Source organism: Pygoscelis adeliae, unplaced genomic scaffold (genome assembly GCF_000699105.1).
Source record: "Pygoscelis adeliae isolate BGI_AS28 unplaced genomic scaffold, ASM69910v1 Scaffold226, whole genome shotgun sequence".
In the NCBI taxonomy this organism is placed as follows: Eukaryota; Metazoa; Chordata; class Aves; order Sphenisciformes; family Spheniscidae; genus Pygoscelis; species Pygoscelis adeliae.
The window spans coordinates 3,961,913-3,979,807 of NW_008824983.1; the positions used below are offsets into that span (position 1 = coordinate 3,961,913).

General features: G+C 41.5%; 1 protein-coding gene across 1 annotated transcript in view; it reads left to right on the top strand.

Annotated features, from left to right (window-relative positions):
* The window catches only part of LOC103918453 (rap guanine nucleotide exchange factor 5-like), a 155,411-nt gene that overhangs the window by 65,232 nt on the left and 72,284 nt on the right, over nt 1-17,895 (top strand). Inside the window, exon 3 of the mRNA XM_009325765.1 lies at nt 16,435-16,485. Within this exon, the coding sequence (XP_009324040.1) occupies nt 16,435-16,485 (51 nt within the window). The remainder of the gene's footprint in view (nt 1-16,434; nt 16,486-17,895) is intronic.

Here is a 17,895-nt window from a genome sequence, read left to right on the forward strand (position 1 = left end):
TCAGTTCCAAGGCAAGGGTTTACTGGCCAGGAATGGTGTCCTAGAGGTCCTCTCCATTTAACTTCTGCTAGTGTGTCCAGTGCCCACCACAGACATTATGGCATTGCATAGATAAAAGGCAGCAAATAGATTAGAGGTGAAGAAACTTTTGTTAATCTTTTTGCAAGCTTAGCTTTTTGAAGAAGTCTCTGTGTGTGTCTCTACATACCAATAACATGCTGAAACTCTGTTTAATTTTGCTACAGTTATTTTTGGCACTTGAGAGGTGACCAAATAGATACGTTATCCCAGAGGCTTAGGCTGGCCTAGGTGAAATTGGTGAAGCCAATGTGGTTTGTGGTGGTGGTTCCACTGAGACAAGGACCAGTCATCTCTAAAAGCTGGCATGGGAAAGGATGGAGCAGTGAGCAAGTTGATTGGGGTGAGAATCAACTGGTTCTTGAAGACAGTGTATCTCAAAATGAAGGTCTCTCACAGTAAGTGGCGATTTGCCATCAGCCTGCCCTAGTGCCAGAGTTTTAACTGATGGCTCGGGTGTCCCTGCTGCAGAACGAGTTATCGAGCTGGAGGGGCTTTTGAGATTGTTGTGGCAAAGGGATTGGGAAAGTCTGAACAGGTATTACCTCCTTTGGTAATACTGGCCCAGGCTTCCTTGGTAAATTGATGAGGGCAGACTGAGTGTCACAGCAGACTGTTAGGAGGTCACTGACATCTTGCTCTTTGTTAGTGTTTATAGAAACACAGGTAGAGTATCTCTGCTAGTCTCTGACAGATCAGTCACTGTGGTGGGGAATACTGCAGTATATTAATCTTTTAGATCATTTTGCTTCCCTGATTTCGGTCTAAATTCTCTAACAAATTAGCATCTTCCATGGACATATTGCTTGAACCAACTTTTAAAGGCAGCAGTTCCCCATCTCTCCCCTGCTCTCCTTGCCCTCTCCTGCCTCCTGCTTTGCGTAGGTCAGAAAACATTTGCTGACTTAAAATTATATTTATTACTGACTTTTAAATCTGGGTGTGCTGGTAACCGGGATACAGTGGGCAAGTGGAAGGAGGATAACAGCATGTTGAAGTGATCGATGTTGCAAGCATTGGCTATGATGCAGAATGTTAAAGAGGAAGAAAGTTAATTCTCTTTACCCCTAGACCTGAAAAAATGTGGTCAGTCTTTACCTCTGATGCTTTTATTTCCATGGGACAAAGCAGCCCTTCAAGGATCTCGGGGTGAAGACTCAATGTGGTGAAGCAGAAGAAGGTGGCTCAGTTCTGTGTTGCTGCTTTACATGGATATGTGAAGGGGGATCCTGGAAGAGCCCTGGACAGTGGTGTGTCTGGTAGGGCAAGGAGAATGCAGGTCCAAGTAGCACAGGGAATGCGTGAGCTGCTGCTTAGTCTGATGGTCAGATGCTCCTCAAATGTACTTTTCTTAGCACTGGCTGCCACTGTCGTCAGGTGGTGGAAATGTGACCCTGTAGAAAGGCAGTGATGCGTGAATCCTTTCCTCTGATTGTACTACGGCATCAGCAGACCGTTCTGTGGGCTCTTTGAGGTTGCTTTGTTCAGGATAGGCTCAGCTATACTTCGGCTGTGAGTAATGAGGAGGCTATTCTACTTTTCTTTTATATGCCCCGGTTCACACAACTGATAAGCGTGCTTATGTTCACATTGTGTCCTTCTGCTTCTCTCTTACGTGTTCTAATGAGTTATTTCCTTAAAAAATACTTACAGTGCTACCAGTGCTGTCTTCAGTGAGGGATGAGATACTCGTCTGGGCTGTTATTGCAGATTCTGCAGGTGCAGGCTGTGATTACTGCCTCATGTACATTTTGAAACAGCCTTAGAAAGGTCATCCACAACTTTAAAGGCAAGAGACTTCTGTTTTAAAGCAAAAGCTTATAACCAGTTGACTAGGAAGGCTGCTTAACAGAGTTTCACTGGGCTGCGCCAACTACAGTTAAATCCTTAGCATGATCTTCTGATACATATTTTCTGGACTACCCCCGTATCTGGTGGATGTCTGGCCCATGCCATGGTGCGATAAGTAACCCCCAAACAGTTCCTTCGGAGAAGTAATCTTCCTTACAGCACCTGATGTACAGAGATCTTGTTGAAATCATAGAGAATTCGGTCAAGACACATCTGACACTGATATGTATGTCTGTACAATTTGCCTCAGATCCCTGCACTGCTGTAATATTATGGACTTCTTTTTTCCACTCAACACATGTTTTTCATGCTAATTTAGACTCTAGCACTCTTTTTTTTTTTTTTTTTGTGCCTTTGAATATGGGAATAAGATTGACTAGGATATAGACATCATATGGTGGAACTTCTGTTGGGATGCAGAACTAGATAATAGTTGCAAATGCAATTAAAGGTTAATTAATTCAGATAATTTAATCAGATGTAAAAATAGAAGAATCTTCTAATCCTTTGACTCTCAAATTGTGTGTGGGGGTTTCTGTTTAAGGAATGGTACCTTTCTTGTAAAGGAAAAAAACATTTGTGTCTTTATATTTGTTTAAAGGCCTCCTCATGCATATAAGGAATGAAACAAAGGGATAGGAACTTTATGCTTTAAATACCAGGTCTAGTTTTGCTGGAGGGTTTTTTTTCTGAGGGCTGGGAAATTACCAGGATTAATGACCTCACGTGGGACAAGAGACTGATGTGGGACCAACTGAAGGAAAATTTGTTTGTTTGTTTGTTTATTTAGTTAGTTAGGCTGCCTAAAATAGTTTTTTCATATATATTTTCTCCACAAAAGGTGTAGTGCAACACAGTTTAATACTTCCTTTTTCTTTGAATTTGAGTGGGGTATCATCACAGAGGACGTTAATCTCACAAGAGTAGCTTTTCAAATTTTGTGGCTTTTTGCTTAAAGTGAGTTTGGTTGAACATCTGTATTCTAGGCCTGAGGAGAGGTGCAGGGATCACCTTTGCAGGCCTTGTCTGATCTCACCCATGCTGTCTTGAAAATAAATGATGAATGTGGAGAACCCTTATAAGGACCAGTTCTATTCATGACATTTTCAAGTGTCTCTTGTTGGAGCAAGGTCCTACCCTTCAAAACTGTAGATCAAAATGAGAAAACTCTCTGGTACCAGCTGGAAAATCTCAAGAGATAAAGAAACCCCCAGCCCTCACACAGAGGGATCAAACTTCCACAGCAGTAGGAGGAAGGACTTGTAGACTTAATTGAGTTTAGACTGAGTAAATTTACAGCGACTAAATTCAGAATAATGCAGCATAGATATGATGTGGCATATCCATGTGCTTTAGTAATATCAAATGCATGCAAACAATTGTTCCATGAATAAAGAATGAAAATAAAGTTATATATCAGAAGAAAGGCAGGTAATTAAAATTAAGGATAAAGAATATCAGTAAGGAAATCTGCATCTTTAGGGTGGAAGTCTTGCCAAACTTCAAAGACTGTGGTGTTCTTTTCTTGAACCTATGTTCATGAAGGAGGTTCCTATCTAAAGATGCCTGAACTGTTTCTGTGACCTTATGGGGGTGCTGAGCACATCTTTTACTTTCTTAATAGCTTAATCTGCATAAGATATGTCATTTGTATTATTTGGTTAAGATCTTATCGTACTAAGTAAAACTTGTATCTGTTAGGTACTTGGCACTTGAGCTGTTTTTCCATGTCCAAAAATTTACAAGACTCAGATGAGTCTTGCATCTATGATATTTTCTGATTCTATAACTTCTCAGTCTAGTGAAAGCTAAATTTACCCAAGCTGCTTTTAGTGGTTGTTCATATATGCTAAACTCCTGTTCATGTTCTAATCCTATTCCATATCTAATGGTTATTGCACACTACTTCCCATGTTACTCTGTGTGCTAAGTAATCAGGATTGAATCATAGGCGTGCAGTGGTTTCTGACACACCGACAGAGACTTTTGAACTGCCTTGTTTTTCAAGTCCCTCCCCATCTCAGAGGTAACAAACCTCCCTTTGGAGATGGAGTGCACTTGAGTTTTCATTTGTTCCTGCTTCAACAGCCAGACCAAAGGTTTTCCAGCACAAAAAAGATGTTATCAGGGTTAGCATGATCCCATTCTGCAGACTGTTTGAAGGTGCTGGTAGCAGAGCTCCAAGTAGTGCTGAGGCTCTGCCAAGAGCAGGTGAGGAGTTCCTGGATCTCCTTTGCCAAGGAATTGCTTGTGTGATCCAAGGGAACAATTTTTTTCTTTCCTTGCATATTGAGTGCTTTTTAAGCGCTCTGTGCAGTGAGGCCGTGACTGCTTCATGAAACTAAAATAGTTAAAATTTAATAGTTTTTCTACAAAAAAGTAAATTACAGCTGTTCTTCTGGAAGTGGTTAAGAACTCCCACTATCCAGTCCATAGTAGGTTGGCACTGGCTTGTGCCAAGAGCTACTGTCAGTGAAATTAATATTGCTCCCAAGAGGTCACATAACGGAGTGCTGCTACTACAAACAATGGCGCTGCAGGTTCTCAAACTGCTCAGGCTGTAATGCAAGCTTCCTTAACCAGAGCTTGTTCACCCAGCTTGGAGGCCGCTCCCACTCTCTGAAAACCTCAGAAGCAAGAAAAGCCAAAGTTGGCAGTTTTATTCATGATTTGTTGTGTTTTAAATGTTCAAATAGGTATTTGAACTTAGAGTGGGGCTACCCTGGCTATGTGGCAGAGAGCTTGGGTGCTTCTAGCCCTTAGCTGATAGCTGATGTTTACCAGTAGGTCTCAAAGTGCTTTGCAGAGCAGAGTGGTCATGGTCGTTCCCATTGCATGGGAAGGGAAATGACTTGCTAAAGGTTGTGACCACACCAGGTTCAGGAATAAAACTGAGGTACGCTGAACAGTCTGGTGCTTTGTCCAGTAGGTCAGTTGGTCTCTGCAAAATCAGAAAATCAGTTTCTCCAAAACAAAGAGTAAAGAATTTCAACATCTTGTACCTGAAAGGAATAACTGTGCTCTACTTGTAGGAATAAGGTTTGGGAAATTACCAGGTGACCTGCCTTTTGTGCAGGCAGTGGTAAAAGTAGAGCTCTCTGAAAGCAGGGACATTAAAGAACAGGAACATTAAAAACATACCTTTGCACACTTGTAAAGCAATTCGTGGACTATTGGTGTGCAACTTATGCAAAAAAGAAAAGGTTGCCAGAAATATAGGCATTTTTCAAATAGTAAACTAAGCTGATGCAATTTACTGTGAGGTATTTTCATAAATCATAATCAAAGCACTGAATTTTAACTTTGTACTTGAAACATTAAATATACTGTAGTTATTGAAATCTATAAAACTGGTTCTTTATTTGCAAATTGCTTCTGAATAAATTAAGATTGGAATGGATTTTCTTATCCAATAATATATATACTTTGTATTGACATATTTAGCTATTTATTGTCAGCATCGTTCACAGCTGATTTGCTGAATATTTGCTAATATTTGAAGCTTTGTTCCTGCATCTGTGTTCACTGAAATAGCTGCAGCAATATTGGATATTTTTTTTCCTTCTGCTGCTTGTTACAATTCTTGTGGCAGAGGTGAGCATCCTTGCAGCAGGGTCATGGGGGCGGTTCACAAGAAGGCTCCTGAGCCGGTACTGGGGAAAATCAAGTATGTAACCATGCTGATTTTGCCTGACACCAGAGAGGGAGCATTTGAACTTACATCTACATGATGGGTGGTTGGTAATGACAGGTGAGATGAATCACTTGTTTAATTGATTGTCTGCTTTAAAATTTTTATTATATTTAATCTCTGATAAATGTGGGTTGCTGAAGGCCAAGTTCTGGCACCAGTATTATCTGCAGTAATGTTGACAGCAGAGGTACATCGGCTCCTCAGCAGTTGAGACCTGGCACATTGGGTAATGTGATGGGGAGAAGTTTTGGTGAAAGGCTGACATGAAAATATGTGATTTTTAAGAGTCTTTTTTTAAACACAGGGTGCATCTAGAAAAGTGTTTCTAGTTGCTCTGCAGCTCCACAGACTTTCTATCCCGTGCCTGATGCAGCTGGTTGGAGGAGCAGGATTAAGTTGTGTCTCGGAGCGAATTACAGAATAATTCGGGTTCGAAGGGACCCCCTGGAGGTTGTCTGATCCAGCCCCTGGTCCAAGCAGGGCTAACTTCAAAGCCAGAGCCGTTGTGCAGGGCCTTGTCTGGTCAAGTTATGAAAACTCCAGGAAGGAGATTGCACAGCCTGGGCATTAGTTCCTGTGTTTGACACACAATTTCCCTGTGAAATTTCTTTTTCCTAATGCATGCTTGTGAGTCAGGCTGCCTGGCTTGCAGCGCATCTTTTCCAAGTTGATGTGCCATCCTGCTTTCTTTTTTTTTTTTTATTTAGAAATGTGTCGTGAGAAGGTATTTTGCTGGCAACTCAAGAAATGTGCCAACAGAGGTACTTTGAAAAGCTTTTAAGTATGCAGACAATCCGCATTTTCCTACTCCTGATCTCTCTTTTCACTGTTTTGTTGATGTGTTTGTTTAGATCTATCTGAAAAGAAATGGTAACCTGTCACTGGAAACATCTTTTTAATTATAGTGTGAAATATCCAGTGCACATTCTTTTGAAAGCTCCAAATAATGTATTCTTAAATTATAATTTGCATCATTAGAAATATTAATTGTTGCATAAAATTTTAATAATCACTAAAAACCCCCACCCATCTGCTCTTGTGTGCTACCCTCCAGATCAAAACCAAACCAGATGCTGATGGCCAGGAACACGATGGTAGATTACAAAGACCATCTACTGTATTTATTAGGTGCTGAGTTTTAAAGAGAAATAAATGCTCCAATATTGCTAATTTTTTACGGTGACAGTCTGTGCAGTGCCTATTTTGTACTGAAAAAAAGGGAGGATGCTGCTTTCCTGTGAAATGTTGCTGACAGCCAGGAAGAGTGAAATGCACTGGGAAGCTTTTAAGGTAGCAAAAGGAAAGGTATGGCTGAAATGGCAAACTAGACCACAAATGCTGCAATAAAGTTAGGTTAATGAAGGAACACGAATAGTCAATTAGGTGTACTCTGCATATTTTAATGTTATATAAAGCATGATAAAAAGCAGTAAAATTCTGATTCTTTCTTCTTTTCATATTTAATGAACTCTCATTGCAAACATTGTATTAGCATATGGGTTGAAAATGTCCATAATGTTTTTATAAGGAAGAGAAGAGAAAACTTGTTTAAACTCTGTTTCTATATTGTAAACTATGGCTGTAGCCCGTGCAGTCTACAGTTGATCTATGGAATTAAATGAGATGGGATTTCTGTTTTACTTAAACTGATGCACTTATGTGAACATGAAGGTGGGAGGTGAAGTTCCCCATTACTGACACCTTTGAATTTTGTCTTGCCATTTCTTGTGGGCATAGTTAAATTCCTTTTTTTGTTGACAGAGCAGAGACCGAGGATTTATTAGGCGTGTTTTGTGCCATCATTCCTTGGATAGTTTTAATTCAGCATAAACAAGTGCTTCCTCTGAGCACAGCTGTCCCTTCCTGCCTCCCTCCGCGTCCCACTGCTTTCGCCTGTGCCCCTGCCACCCGCCTTGCTAGCGATCGTGTTTGTATGGCTCCCCAGTGACCTGGCAGAGGGAAATAATCTGGGTTAAAATGAATCATTATTTAACGAGCCACTTCGAAGCTGTGGGCCCTTCTGCTTGGTTCAGGACGTGGCTTAACAGACACACGTGGAAACACAAAGCAGAAGAGCAGTGGGAATGGGAAGGTGAAGCAGGAGGTAAGAGGGAGGACACGACCTGCTTGTCAGCAGCCTCATTTTATGGTATTTTAATCTGCTCGTGGAAATGCATCATTAGCAGGAGAGTGGCCGTCTCCTTTTTTTAAGGAACATAAAGTTTCTCTAACCCAGGCATCCCTCTCTGCCAGTTCACCACTCCTCCCTTTCTCTCAAACTGAGTTGGCTTCTGTGTCAGGATGCCGCAGCTTTATTTGAGGCACAGGATATGGACAGAGGAGGTTCGGGCCTGTGTTGGTGCCTTCCCGAAGCTGGATTTATCCAGGGCTTTTCTCCCATTGAAGGACTGGAGAAGAGGGAGGAGAGCAACCAGCCAGTCCTGCTGTATTGTCTTCTGTGATATTCTTTTCTTTTCTTAACTTCTTTTGGGTAAAGAAAAGGGCATTGCAAACAAAATTTGCTCTTGCAGACTACATTACACTCCTTACTAGGCTATGGAGACTTTAAAGGTGGCTGGCTTATGCCAGATTATCTAAAAAAGGTTCAGGACGTGGCTTAACAGACACACGTGGAAGCACAAAGCAGAAGAGCAGTGGGAATGGGAAGGTGAAGCAGGAGGTAAGAGGGAGGACACGACCTGCTTGTCAGCAGCCTCATTTTATGGTATTTTAATCTGCTCGTGGAAATGCATCATTAGCAGGAGAGTGGCCGTCTCCTTTTTTTAAGGAACATAAAGTTTCTCTAACCCAGGCATCCCTCTCTGCCAGTTCACCACTCCTCCCTTTCTCTCAAACTGAGTTGGCTTCTGTGTCAGGATGCCGCAGCTTTATTTGAGGCACAGGATATGGACAGAGGAGGTTCGGGCCTGTGTTGGTGCCTTCCCGAAGCTTCCAGGGCTTTTCTCCCATTGAAGGACTGGAGAAGAGGGAGGAGAGCAACCAGCCAGTCCTGCTGTATTGTCTTCTGTGATATTCTTTTCTTTTCTTAACTTCTTTTGGGTAAAGAAAAGGGCATTGCAAACAAAATTTGCTCTTGCAGACTACATTACACTCCTTACTAGGCTATGGAGACTTTAAAGGTGGCTGGCTTATGCCAGATTATCTAAAAAAGAGTTTTGTTTGAAACATAAACCCATTCAGCCATATTTAGTTTGGTAGGTATTAGAAAATACAGAAATGCTTCTAAACGCATTGCTTTCCTGACTGTTGTTGTCTCAGAAATAAGTCTTTAAACCTAAAGAGCACTGCTTGTCTTTATAAAGAGCAGCCATTTTCTTTGCAGATCCCTTTCTGTTCTGGGGGAGGTGAGAATAAACTACGAGTTGTGGATTTCCCTTCTGTGAAATAACTTACTCAGATTCATTGCAGGTTCTTTTAATACAGAAAACAGGTGAGAATACGCTCTTTGGTTTCCTTTCACTAATGCCCATTTGGGTTTCTCCAGAGAGCTTTGCAGGCTCACCTGGGAACCCTACATTGCAAGCTCTGCTGAATACAGATTTCTCTTTTTACAGCTTTTTGACCTTTTTATGCTACATCTAAGTATATGAAGTTTAAGATGATCAGGAGGAGATCTTTCCTTTATAAAGAAGATCCTTTATAAAGAGTTTTTTATTTAATCTTAAATAAATATTAATGGAGAGAACTGTTCCATTGGTTGTTCTTCGTTATCCATGAATTCTGACAGTGGGTTTTGAGAGGAGCAGTGGGGAAAGGTTGTTTGCTATGAATATTATTTGGCAGAAAGTCAGGCATATTCTATGGTTTCATATGAATGATATCTGCTGAAAGTCAGCTAGCTTCCCAACAAACTCTGCTTGCTGTGCCTTAGCAACCACGAGGAAAAATCTGCTGCCACATGGAAACGGATTGGGATTCATGACAACACTCCCTATATCCAGCCACCCTCAAGCAACGGTAGTGTTTCATCTACCAAACACAGCACCCATGTCTTTCTGCTTAAAACCCCTATAATTTCAACAGGAGCAAGTGATGTCAAATGAAAAATTCAAAGCGATAAGCCAAATTGTTCAGTAATTTTCTCTCCCTTCCCCCACTCCTTGCCTCGCATGAGTAAGCACTGGGAATAAACGAGCATTTACCTCTGCGGAAAATGATGCCTTCTTGTATTGCAGGTTGAGGAGGGTGTGTCGGGCAGGTACAGCCCAGCTTTGTTCCAAGATTCATGTTCAGATCAGGGCTGGAGTGGAAACTCTCTAATTATTATAGCTGCTTGCTTTTAGCAACTCCAGCAAATCTTTTTGAAGAAAAAACCCCACAGGGTTCCATCAGTTGCAACAGTTGCAGTAGTTTCTATCGCTGTTATGGCATTATCATTGTCATGGTTCGTAATGAGAGAAAGAAATCTGTCTAGGAAAAAAATAATTACTGTTTGATTTGTGCGTGGAGTGGGAGAGAAGCCTGAGGGAAATTAAATAAATACCCCTGGTGGATTTTTTAAATTTTTCCCTGAGCCGCTATATTGTTAGAGTTGAATGATTAGTAAAGAGAGAAAAGCACAAACAGATGATTGTTTTTGAGAGTGAATTTGGATTCAGCTTTATTTGTGATCCTTTTCCATACGCTGTCTCTTATGGTTAGAACGTGAGAAGTTTCCAGCATGAATACTTGTGGAAGTATTTTAGGCTTGGATGCTTAAATGCTGTTCGGAAATCTGTCTAAATATATAATTTCCTTTGTGGTGACATTAGCGAATTTAGGATTCAGGTGTTGAGTAGTTGTAGAAATCCCCCTGCCAGGGAATAGAAACGATCTCGTTACCAGGTAGTCTGTGCTACACCACGTGCATTTCAAAATGAGATGATTTTTTTTCAGGCTATTTATATTTAGGGAATAAGCCCTGATAGAGCACAACACTGAAGCATTTGCTTAATTTTAAGTATACTGAGTAATCCAATTTGGAATGCACAAGTGCTATACTGAATTCTTTAGTGACATAGTGATAATGAACAATTGTTTTCTTATATTTGTACACAAAAATGTTCCTAGAACTGCTCAGCAGTGTGGAGTTGATCATGGGCATGTCTGCAAATTAAGCCCTGATCAAACAGACAAATACTGATGTGTGTGTGGTAAACTGAAAACAGGTAAAGTTTGATTGCACGTTGCAAACTCTTAATGTGCAAACTCATTATGCTCAATTTTTGGTAACGCAACCAGTTAAAAACCTAGTTATTTGAAAAACTTGGAGTGGAAGCTTAAACAATTTGCTGGGGGGGGAAGAGCCTGGATTCTGCCTTTTTCTTGTTTCTTTTAGTTTTAATATAAATCCTGCTGTAAAAGATTTAGGAAAAGGAATAATCTTGATTAATAAAAAAAAGTCTTACTTCCCTATTTTTGCCAAAGCTTTTTTTTTCTTGCTAACTGCACAGGGATATCAGAAGCTCTTAGAAGAAAGGCAAAACATTTGCATCCCATATTTGAAATTATTATTTTCCTACAATTTCTACGGCCTCTTCTGTAGTGTTACAGCATGACTTCTAGTGTAGACAGGTTGCTGGCTGCTACCACTGTACTAAATCCCAGCTGAGGAAAGCACTTGAACTGGAGCTCCAAGCATTCTTGCTTTGTTTCTTTCTAAGCATGATGGTGATTAAATTGCTAGCAGATGTATGGAGCGTTGCTGATGCTACCGCGACTGCAGTGTTGGCAATGGCAGAAATATCAGCAGTTGTTGGAACAGCTTGGGCAGGAGGCAAAGCACAAGCAACTTGTAGGCAAGTCATCCTCTGAGGTTGAGGCCAAAGCAAAATCCCAGATCTAAAAACGAGGAGAAATTTCAAATGTATCTCCAAAAGGTATAACTGAAAACATGCTCTATAGTATCTTTAGCCCTTGATTAGAATATTAACCACGTTGTACTAAGTGCATAGGGAGTTGCTGTAGTAGAGCCAGTTCAATACTCTGCTGAGTAAAGAACTAAGTCAGCGTCTCACAGTAAGATACAGCTTGATCTTTCCAGTGGAGACCAAAATGTGCCTTCATTAGTACACTTTGCTTGTTGTGTAGTATGTCGTGGGGGAATCTCTTTCCAAACCTTTAAAAAATCAGTTTATGGTCATGTATTAAAATATTACCATCAATATCTTTGCATGCTTAGCTTTAAATAATGGCAGAGATTCTCAACTTGTTGAAAAATAATTGTCCAGTTGAAGCAATACTAATTTAAACCCAGATATAGACCTTGCATAGTAGTATCAGTCATTGAATTAGCTACTGGTTTTAAAAATCTACCTGGAGTATTTGATTCTTTGGCTAATAATTCCATGAGCTGGTCATATGGATTGTAAAGAAGTATTTCCTTCTGGTTGTTTTAAATTACTTGCTGGTCATTTTATTCTAAGCCTCCCATTCTTTTAACACTATTGCTCTACTCCCTGCATTTCTAGTGGCTTTAAATACCACAGTAAACTCCTTTTATAATTTTTCTCAATTTCAGACTAAATTATCTGTAGTGTATTCAGATTTGGATCCTAGCAGTCCTATTCCAAAACCTTCTCCTGGGCCACCTGTCCTAACTGTCCTCTCCTGTCACGTGCAAGTCGTGTCCCCGGGCTAGGATGCCATCCCTGTGCTATGTTCATACTTCACATTCCTGATCGCCCAGTGCAGGGCACCAGCTTCCCTGCTTCAGGGAAGCTGAAGCCACCTATGCACACCTACTCATGTACGATGGGAGAGCCCTCCTGGAGGACACCCAGCGCTCTGGATCTGCTCCACATATGGTCTCCTGTCCCAGGACCATACGTGCTGCCACATCCCCATCTCCTCCTTGACACATGGTTTGGCAAAGCTTCTCCTCAAGCTGGTGAAGAGGCACAGGGGGATGCCGGGGTGGCAGTGCCTGGAAAGCGGCACTTGGCATGGGCAGCAATAGCTGTTCCAAGGTAGTTTTCACGAGAGATGAGTTGTTTGCTTGATGACTAGTGAATTTGCTTTAAAAGCACATTTTGGCTCATTCTAAGAGTTATTTGCAAATGTATTTTGAATTGGTGTGCGTGTGTCAAAATCATTTGAGAGGAGCAGCCTATATTTACCAAATACCTTCAGGGAGGAGCGGTGCTTCCCCTACACAGCAGCCTGAAGGTTGGGGTTTTCAAACAAAGCCTGGACCCCTGATCCACTCCCTCTTGTTCCTCTCTCTGGAAGGGGACTGCCCAGTTTGTCCCCAACAGCCAAAGTAGAGTCTCTGAACAGAGGCGCACTCAGTAGCACAAAATGAAGTGATATTGTGCTAGCTAAATATTTATTGAGGCAAGTTAAAAAAAAAAAAAAAAGAGAAGGGGATCTAACTTGGTAGCTAGGACATAAACTCCTAAAATTTGCTATGAATTTCAGCCTAACTGCAGTGCCTGTTTCAACATTACACAGGCTGCATTAGCATAAACAGGAAAGATGATTTTTTCTATTCCAGAATGCCACTTCCATTTTTGTTTTATTTTCTTCTATGCAATTTCCATTTTCTTATATTTGTAGAAATTTTGTCTGTGTAGATTCCTGCATGGCAGGCTAAATGTGCTCTCCAATGTTTCATGCTTGCTCCAAGCTGATATGGGTCAGGCTGTCACCAACAGAAGCTGTTGTCCTGTCTTCCCTTCTCCCATTTCAGGGCTGTGAATTCCTTCTTTCTCCCCTGCACTTTCTCCCCACATAGAGCTAGCACTATGAGGTTTGAAGGATAAATGAGAAGATTTTTTTTTTTTTGTCTACTAGTTTTCAGCCTCAGTCACCTTTTGCAGATTCCTTGGAATTTCTTCCTAATATCTAATCTAAATTTACTCTCTTTCAGTTTAAAACCATTACCCCTCGTCCTATCACTACACTCCCTGATAAAGAGTCCCTACCCATCTTTCCTGTAGGCCCCCTTTAAGTACTGGAAGGCTGCTATAAGGCCTCCTTGGAACCTTCTCTTCTGCAGGCTGAACAACCCCAACTCGCTCAGCCTGTCCTCATTGGGGAGGAGCTCCAGCCCCCTGATCATCTTCGTGGCCCTTCTCTGGACTCGCTCCAACAGGTCCATGTCCTTCCTATGTTGGGGGCCCCAGAGCTGGACGCAGTACTCCAGGTAGGGGCTCACAAGACCACGCTGCTTTTGATGCAGCCCAGGATGCAATTGGCTTTCTAAGCTGCGAGTGCACATTGTCAGCTCATAGTCAGTTTTTCACCCACCAATACCACCAAGTCCTTCTCCGCAGGGCTGCTCTCCATGCACTCATCACCCAGCCTGTATCCATGTTTGGGATTGCCCCGACTCAGGTGTAGGACCTTACACTTGGCTTTGTTGAACTTGGTGAGGTTCACATGGGTCCACCTCTCTAGCCCGTCAAGGTCCCTCTGGATGGCATCCCTTCCCTCTAGAGTATCAATCACACCACTCAGCTTGGTGTATCCACAAACTTGCTGAGGGTGCACTCAATCCCACTGTCCATGTCCGCGACAAAGATGTTAAAGAATACTGGTCCCGGACCCCTCAGGCACACCACTCATCACTGGTCTCCTCTTGGACATCGAGCCGTTGACCGCAACTCTTTGAGTGTGACCATCCAGCCCAATTCCTTATCCATCAAGTGGTCCACCTGTCAAATCCATGTCTCTCCATTTTAGAGACAAGGATGTGTGTGGGACAGTATGAAATGCTTTGCACAAGTCCAGGTAGGTGATGTCAGTCGCTCTTCCCTTATCCACCAACACTGTAACCCCATTGTAGGCGGCCACCAAATTTGTCCTTTTTGCTGAGTTTGGTCTTATGCTGTCATGTAACTGTACCCTGCAGTAGCAGTATTTTACCTGACTGAGGCTCAGCTGTCCTCTGAATGCCGGGGACCAAGCCAGTGCAATGCCAAGGGCTGTAGCTCCCACCGGCTTCGCTGGAATTAGCTTGCTGATGATAACGTCGTTAGCGCCAGCCTGGGAATGGAGCAGAGAGGGGGGAGATCGATGTATAAGCTTTGACTGTGCTGCTGCAGTGAGTGAGGCTTGTTGAATGAAAGACTTGGGCAGAAACCAAGTGAAGTAGTGGTATGTAGGGCTGCTGCAGAACTGAGGTGTTAATGACGTGCCAGCTAGGAAGAGTAAGTGGGTTCTGAGGCAATGCTGCACTCTTACGGCATCTTTGTTGGGTACAGGAGAGGGGAATTAAGCTGTTATGTTATAGTATTTCTATATGGAGCTACTGTTACGCATGGAACTACATTAACATTTGTGATGAGCGTGGAAGGGTAAATAAAGAGCCTTAGATGCTCCTGTGGTTTCTTGTCACTTCCCTTTCTAACAATACAGTAACAAGAATATAGGGGGGAGGAAAAGCAGGTGGCACTACTGAAATATGGATTCTGTAGTTCTTACAGGGTGTGAAAGACGAATTTTTTTTTTTTAATGATTACAATATACCAAGTGTGAATTGGATCCTTCTCAAAGCAAGGAATTAATTATGCTGCCTACAAGTTGCAATAATGTGAGGGAGCACCACACAGTCCTCCCATTGTGCTGCCAGTGCACCTGCACAACATCTCCTGTTCCACTTCCAGACTTCTTTTAGGCAATGCTTATTTGTGTCTTTTGTGGCTTGTAGTAAGACAGAAGTTGCCAGTAAGCATCGGAGTAGACAATATCTTGTCTTTTAACACTGACAAGATATGGAAGTATCATGATGAGTAAAGGTGGGGTAACCTGACTCTCGTAGAGATGTTTATCCTGTTTCTGCCTTCCAGAGTTCTGGTTCACTGTTAATTTTATAACTAAATCCCCAATCTTTATTGATCAGGAGTAAGGTTTTGGCATTTGCATTTCCCTGCTGTGAAGAGTTATGTGTCCTTTTCCTTTCTATCTCCTCAAATACGAATCCTCTCTAATTTCATTGAGTAATCGGTTATTCTCATGTTACATAAAACAGAGCACAGAAAGTCTGTCTTTTCTCTGTGCCATTTCATTATTTTGTGTAATTGCATTATGTCTCCTGTAATCTCTCCTTTGTAAGCTAAATAGTCACAGTCTTTTCTGTCTCTTCTCATATTAAAATTTATCCAAATCCTTTATTATTCCTACTGCTATTATTGTCTGAATCCCCTCTAACATTGTAGCGTCCGTTTTTTTTGAGATGTTGTTACTAGTGCAGCATGTGGCACAGCAGAGATAATGCTGATCTACATTAGAGCAGTGTTACCTCCCTGCTGGTCACCATTTTATTCCTCATTTATCCCAATATTTTTTTTAACTACAGTTAAGAATTTCGTTTAGAAGAGTGGTCTTCCTTGAGAAGTGTTCTGTGACCCTGAGGTGTCTTTACTGAATTGATAAAGTATGCTTTAAGAGGTATTAGAGCATGTGTAATTACATTTTCTCCCTCTAGCACATGCTGCTTTTAATGTTGAGCTCGTCATGATATTGTCTTTTTACCTAGCTTTTTTTAGGTTTATCTTTAAATTCTTCACTGTCATTTCTGGTCTTTCCTGACCCAAATAATTGTGTGTTGTCTACAGGCTTTGCCACCTCGTTGCTCACCTTCTTTTCCAGATCAAGAATAAATGTAGTAAACAACACAGAACTGAGTTTACCAAACCTTTTATCTGATGTGAAAAAAAAACCATTTGGAGACTTCAGTTAGGCTACTCAGATGATTTGATAACTTCTTTTTATTTAGATTTCAATAGCTAAAAGACCTAGATTGCTGCTGCTTTTTTTTCCATACAAAAACCAGAACAAAACTAAAGCTCTACCATATTGTCTTACAGACCCTGTCTAGAAGAATTTCAAATCCCTATTTGGAAACTCCTTCAAACAAGGTACTTGTCAAGCTTCTTTTTAATTCCATTTGATCAAACAACATATTAGGAATCTTTTTGCTTTGGTTTGACCTCTTAATCATAGCTTTGAAGACACTTGTGAATGTGGCCTGCAGTTAAATCCAGTTAACAAGTTACAATTTGTGCATGTTACAAATTGTCTACTTCTATTACCGAATTTGCAAACTGAATTGTTGTGAATACTGACGTGCACTTGCTTCCCAGCCATTTAAATGATTGCCACCATTTAGCTTACTTTTGCAATGTTTGAGAGCTCTGTTTTTGCATCTCACAAGACTTTCCTGTCTCAGGACTATTTTATATTCCTTGAAAGAGTCCTAAACATAGGAAACAAACAAACAAACAAAAAGGTGAAACTGCGGCATTGTTTTTCTTTGCAGTTAGTTATTTGTGTTACTGATGTGTTTTGCTGGGACGGTGAGGAAACATCACAACAGAAGCCTGAGTTAAATTCAGCAGTACGGAGTGGTGTACAGAGTCAAGGTGGAACATGGTTTTATGGAAGATGGAGTTGGGTCCTGTTTTGATAGACACATCTGCAGCCTTGAGATGTAAGGTAGAAATCATGGAATCATAGAATCATTAAGGTTGGAAAAGACCTCTAAGATCATCGAGTCCAACCGTCAAACCAACACCACCATGCCCACTAAACCATGTCCCTAAGCGCCGCATCTACACGTCTTTTAAATCCCTCCAGGGATGTTGACCCAACCACTTCCCTGGGCAGCCTGTTCCAATGTTTAACCACTCTTTCAGTAAAGAAATTTTTCCTCACGTCCAATCTAAACCTCCCCTGGCGCAACTTGAGGCCATTTCCTCTCGTCCTATCGCTTGTTACTTGGGAGAAGAGACCGACACCCACCTCGCTACAACCTCCTTTCAGGTGTGGGGGGAAGTCAGAGGTGTGTCCATTCTGAAAGACCACATCCTCCTGGCAAGGCATGGATGAACTGACCTGTAGCTATCGTAGGATACCTCCAAAGCTTCTGAACAAAAAGAAAAAACTATGAAATGGTGTTTCAATGTGTATTAGGCTTGTATTAAATTATTTAACTCAAATACGTATGGAATAATGTTTAACTGTATTTTTGTGGTTTTGCAATGGTTAATATAGTCTTTTTGCTTTGCTAGAATAACACTTGTTTTCATTTGAACTTGTCTGTTGTTCAAAGGTAAAGCTGACAGACGGTAAAACCTCTGCTTTTCTAAGGCAGCAAATGTAAAAGTAGTCCAGCTCATGGGGGCATCCGCAACCCGTGATACAGCGGGGCATGGCAGAAGTTGGGGTGCACTTCCTATGAGGCTTTGACTGCTTGCTTGTTGTTTAGCTGGGGAGAAGGCATTGCTCAGAGGGAGGGAGCGGACAGTGGCAAGGCAATTTACTACAGC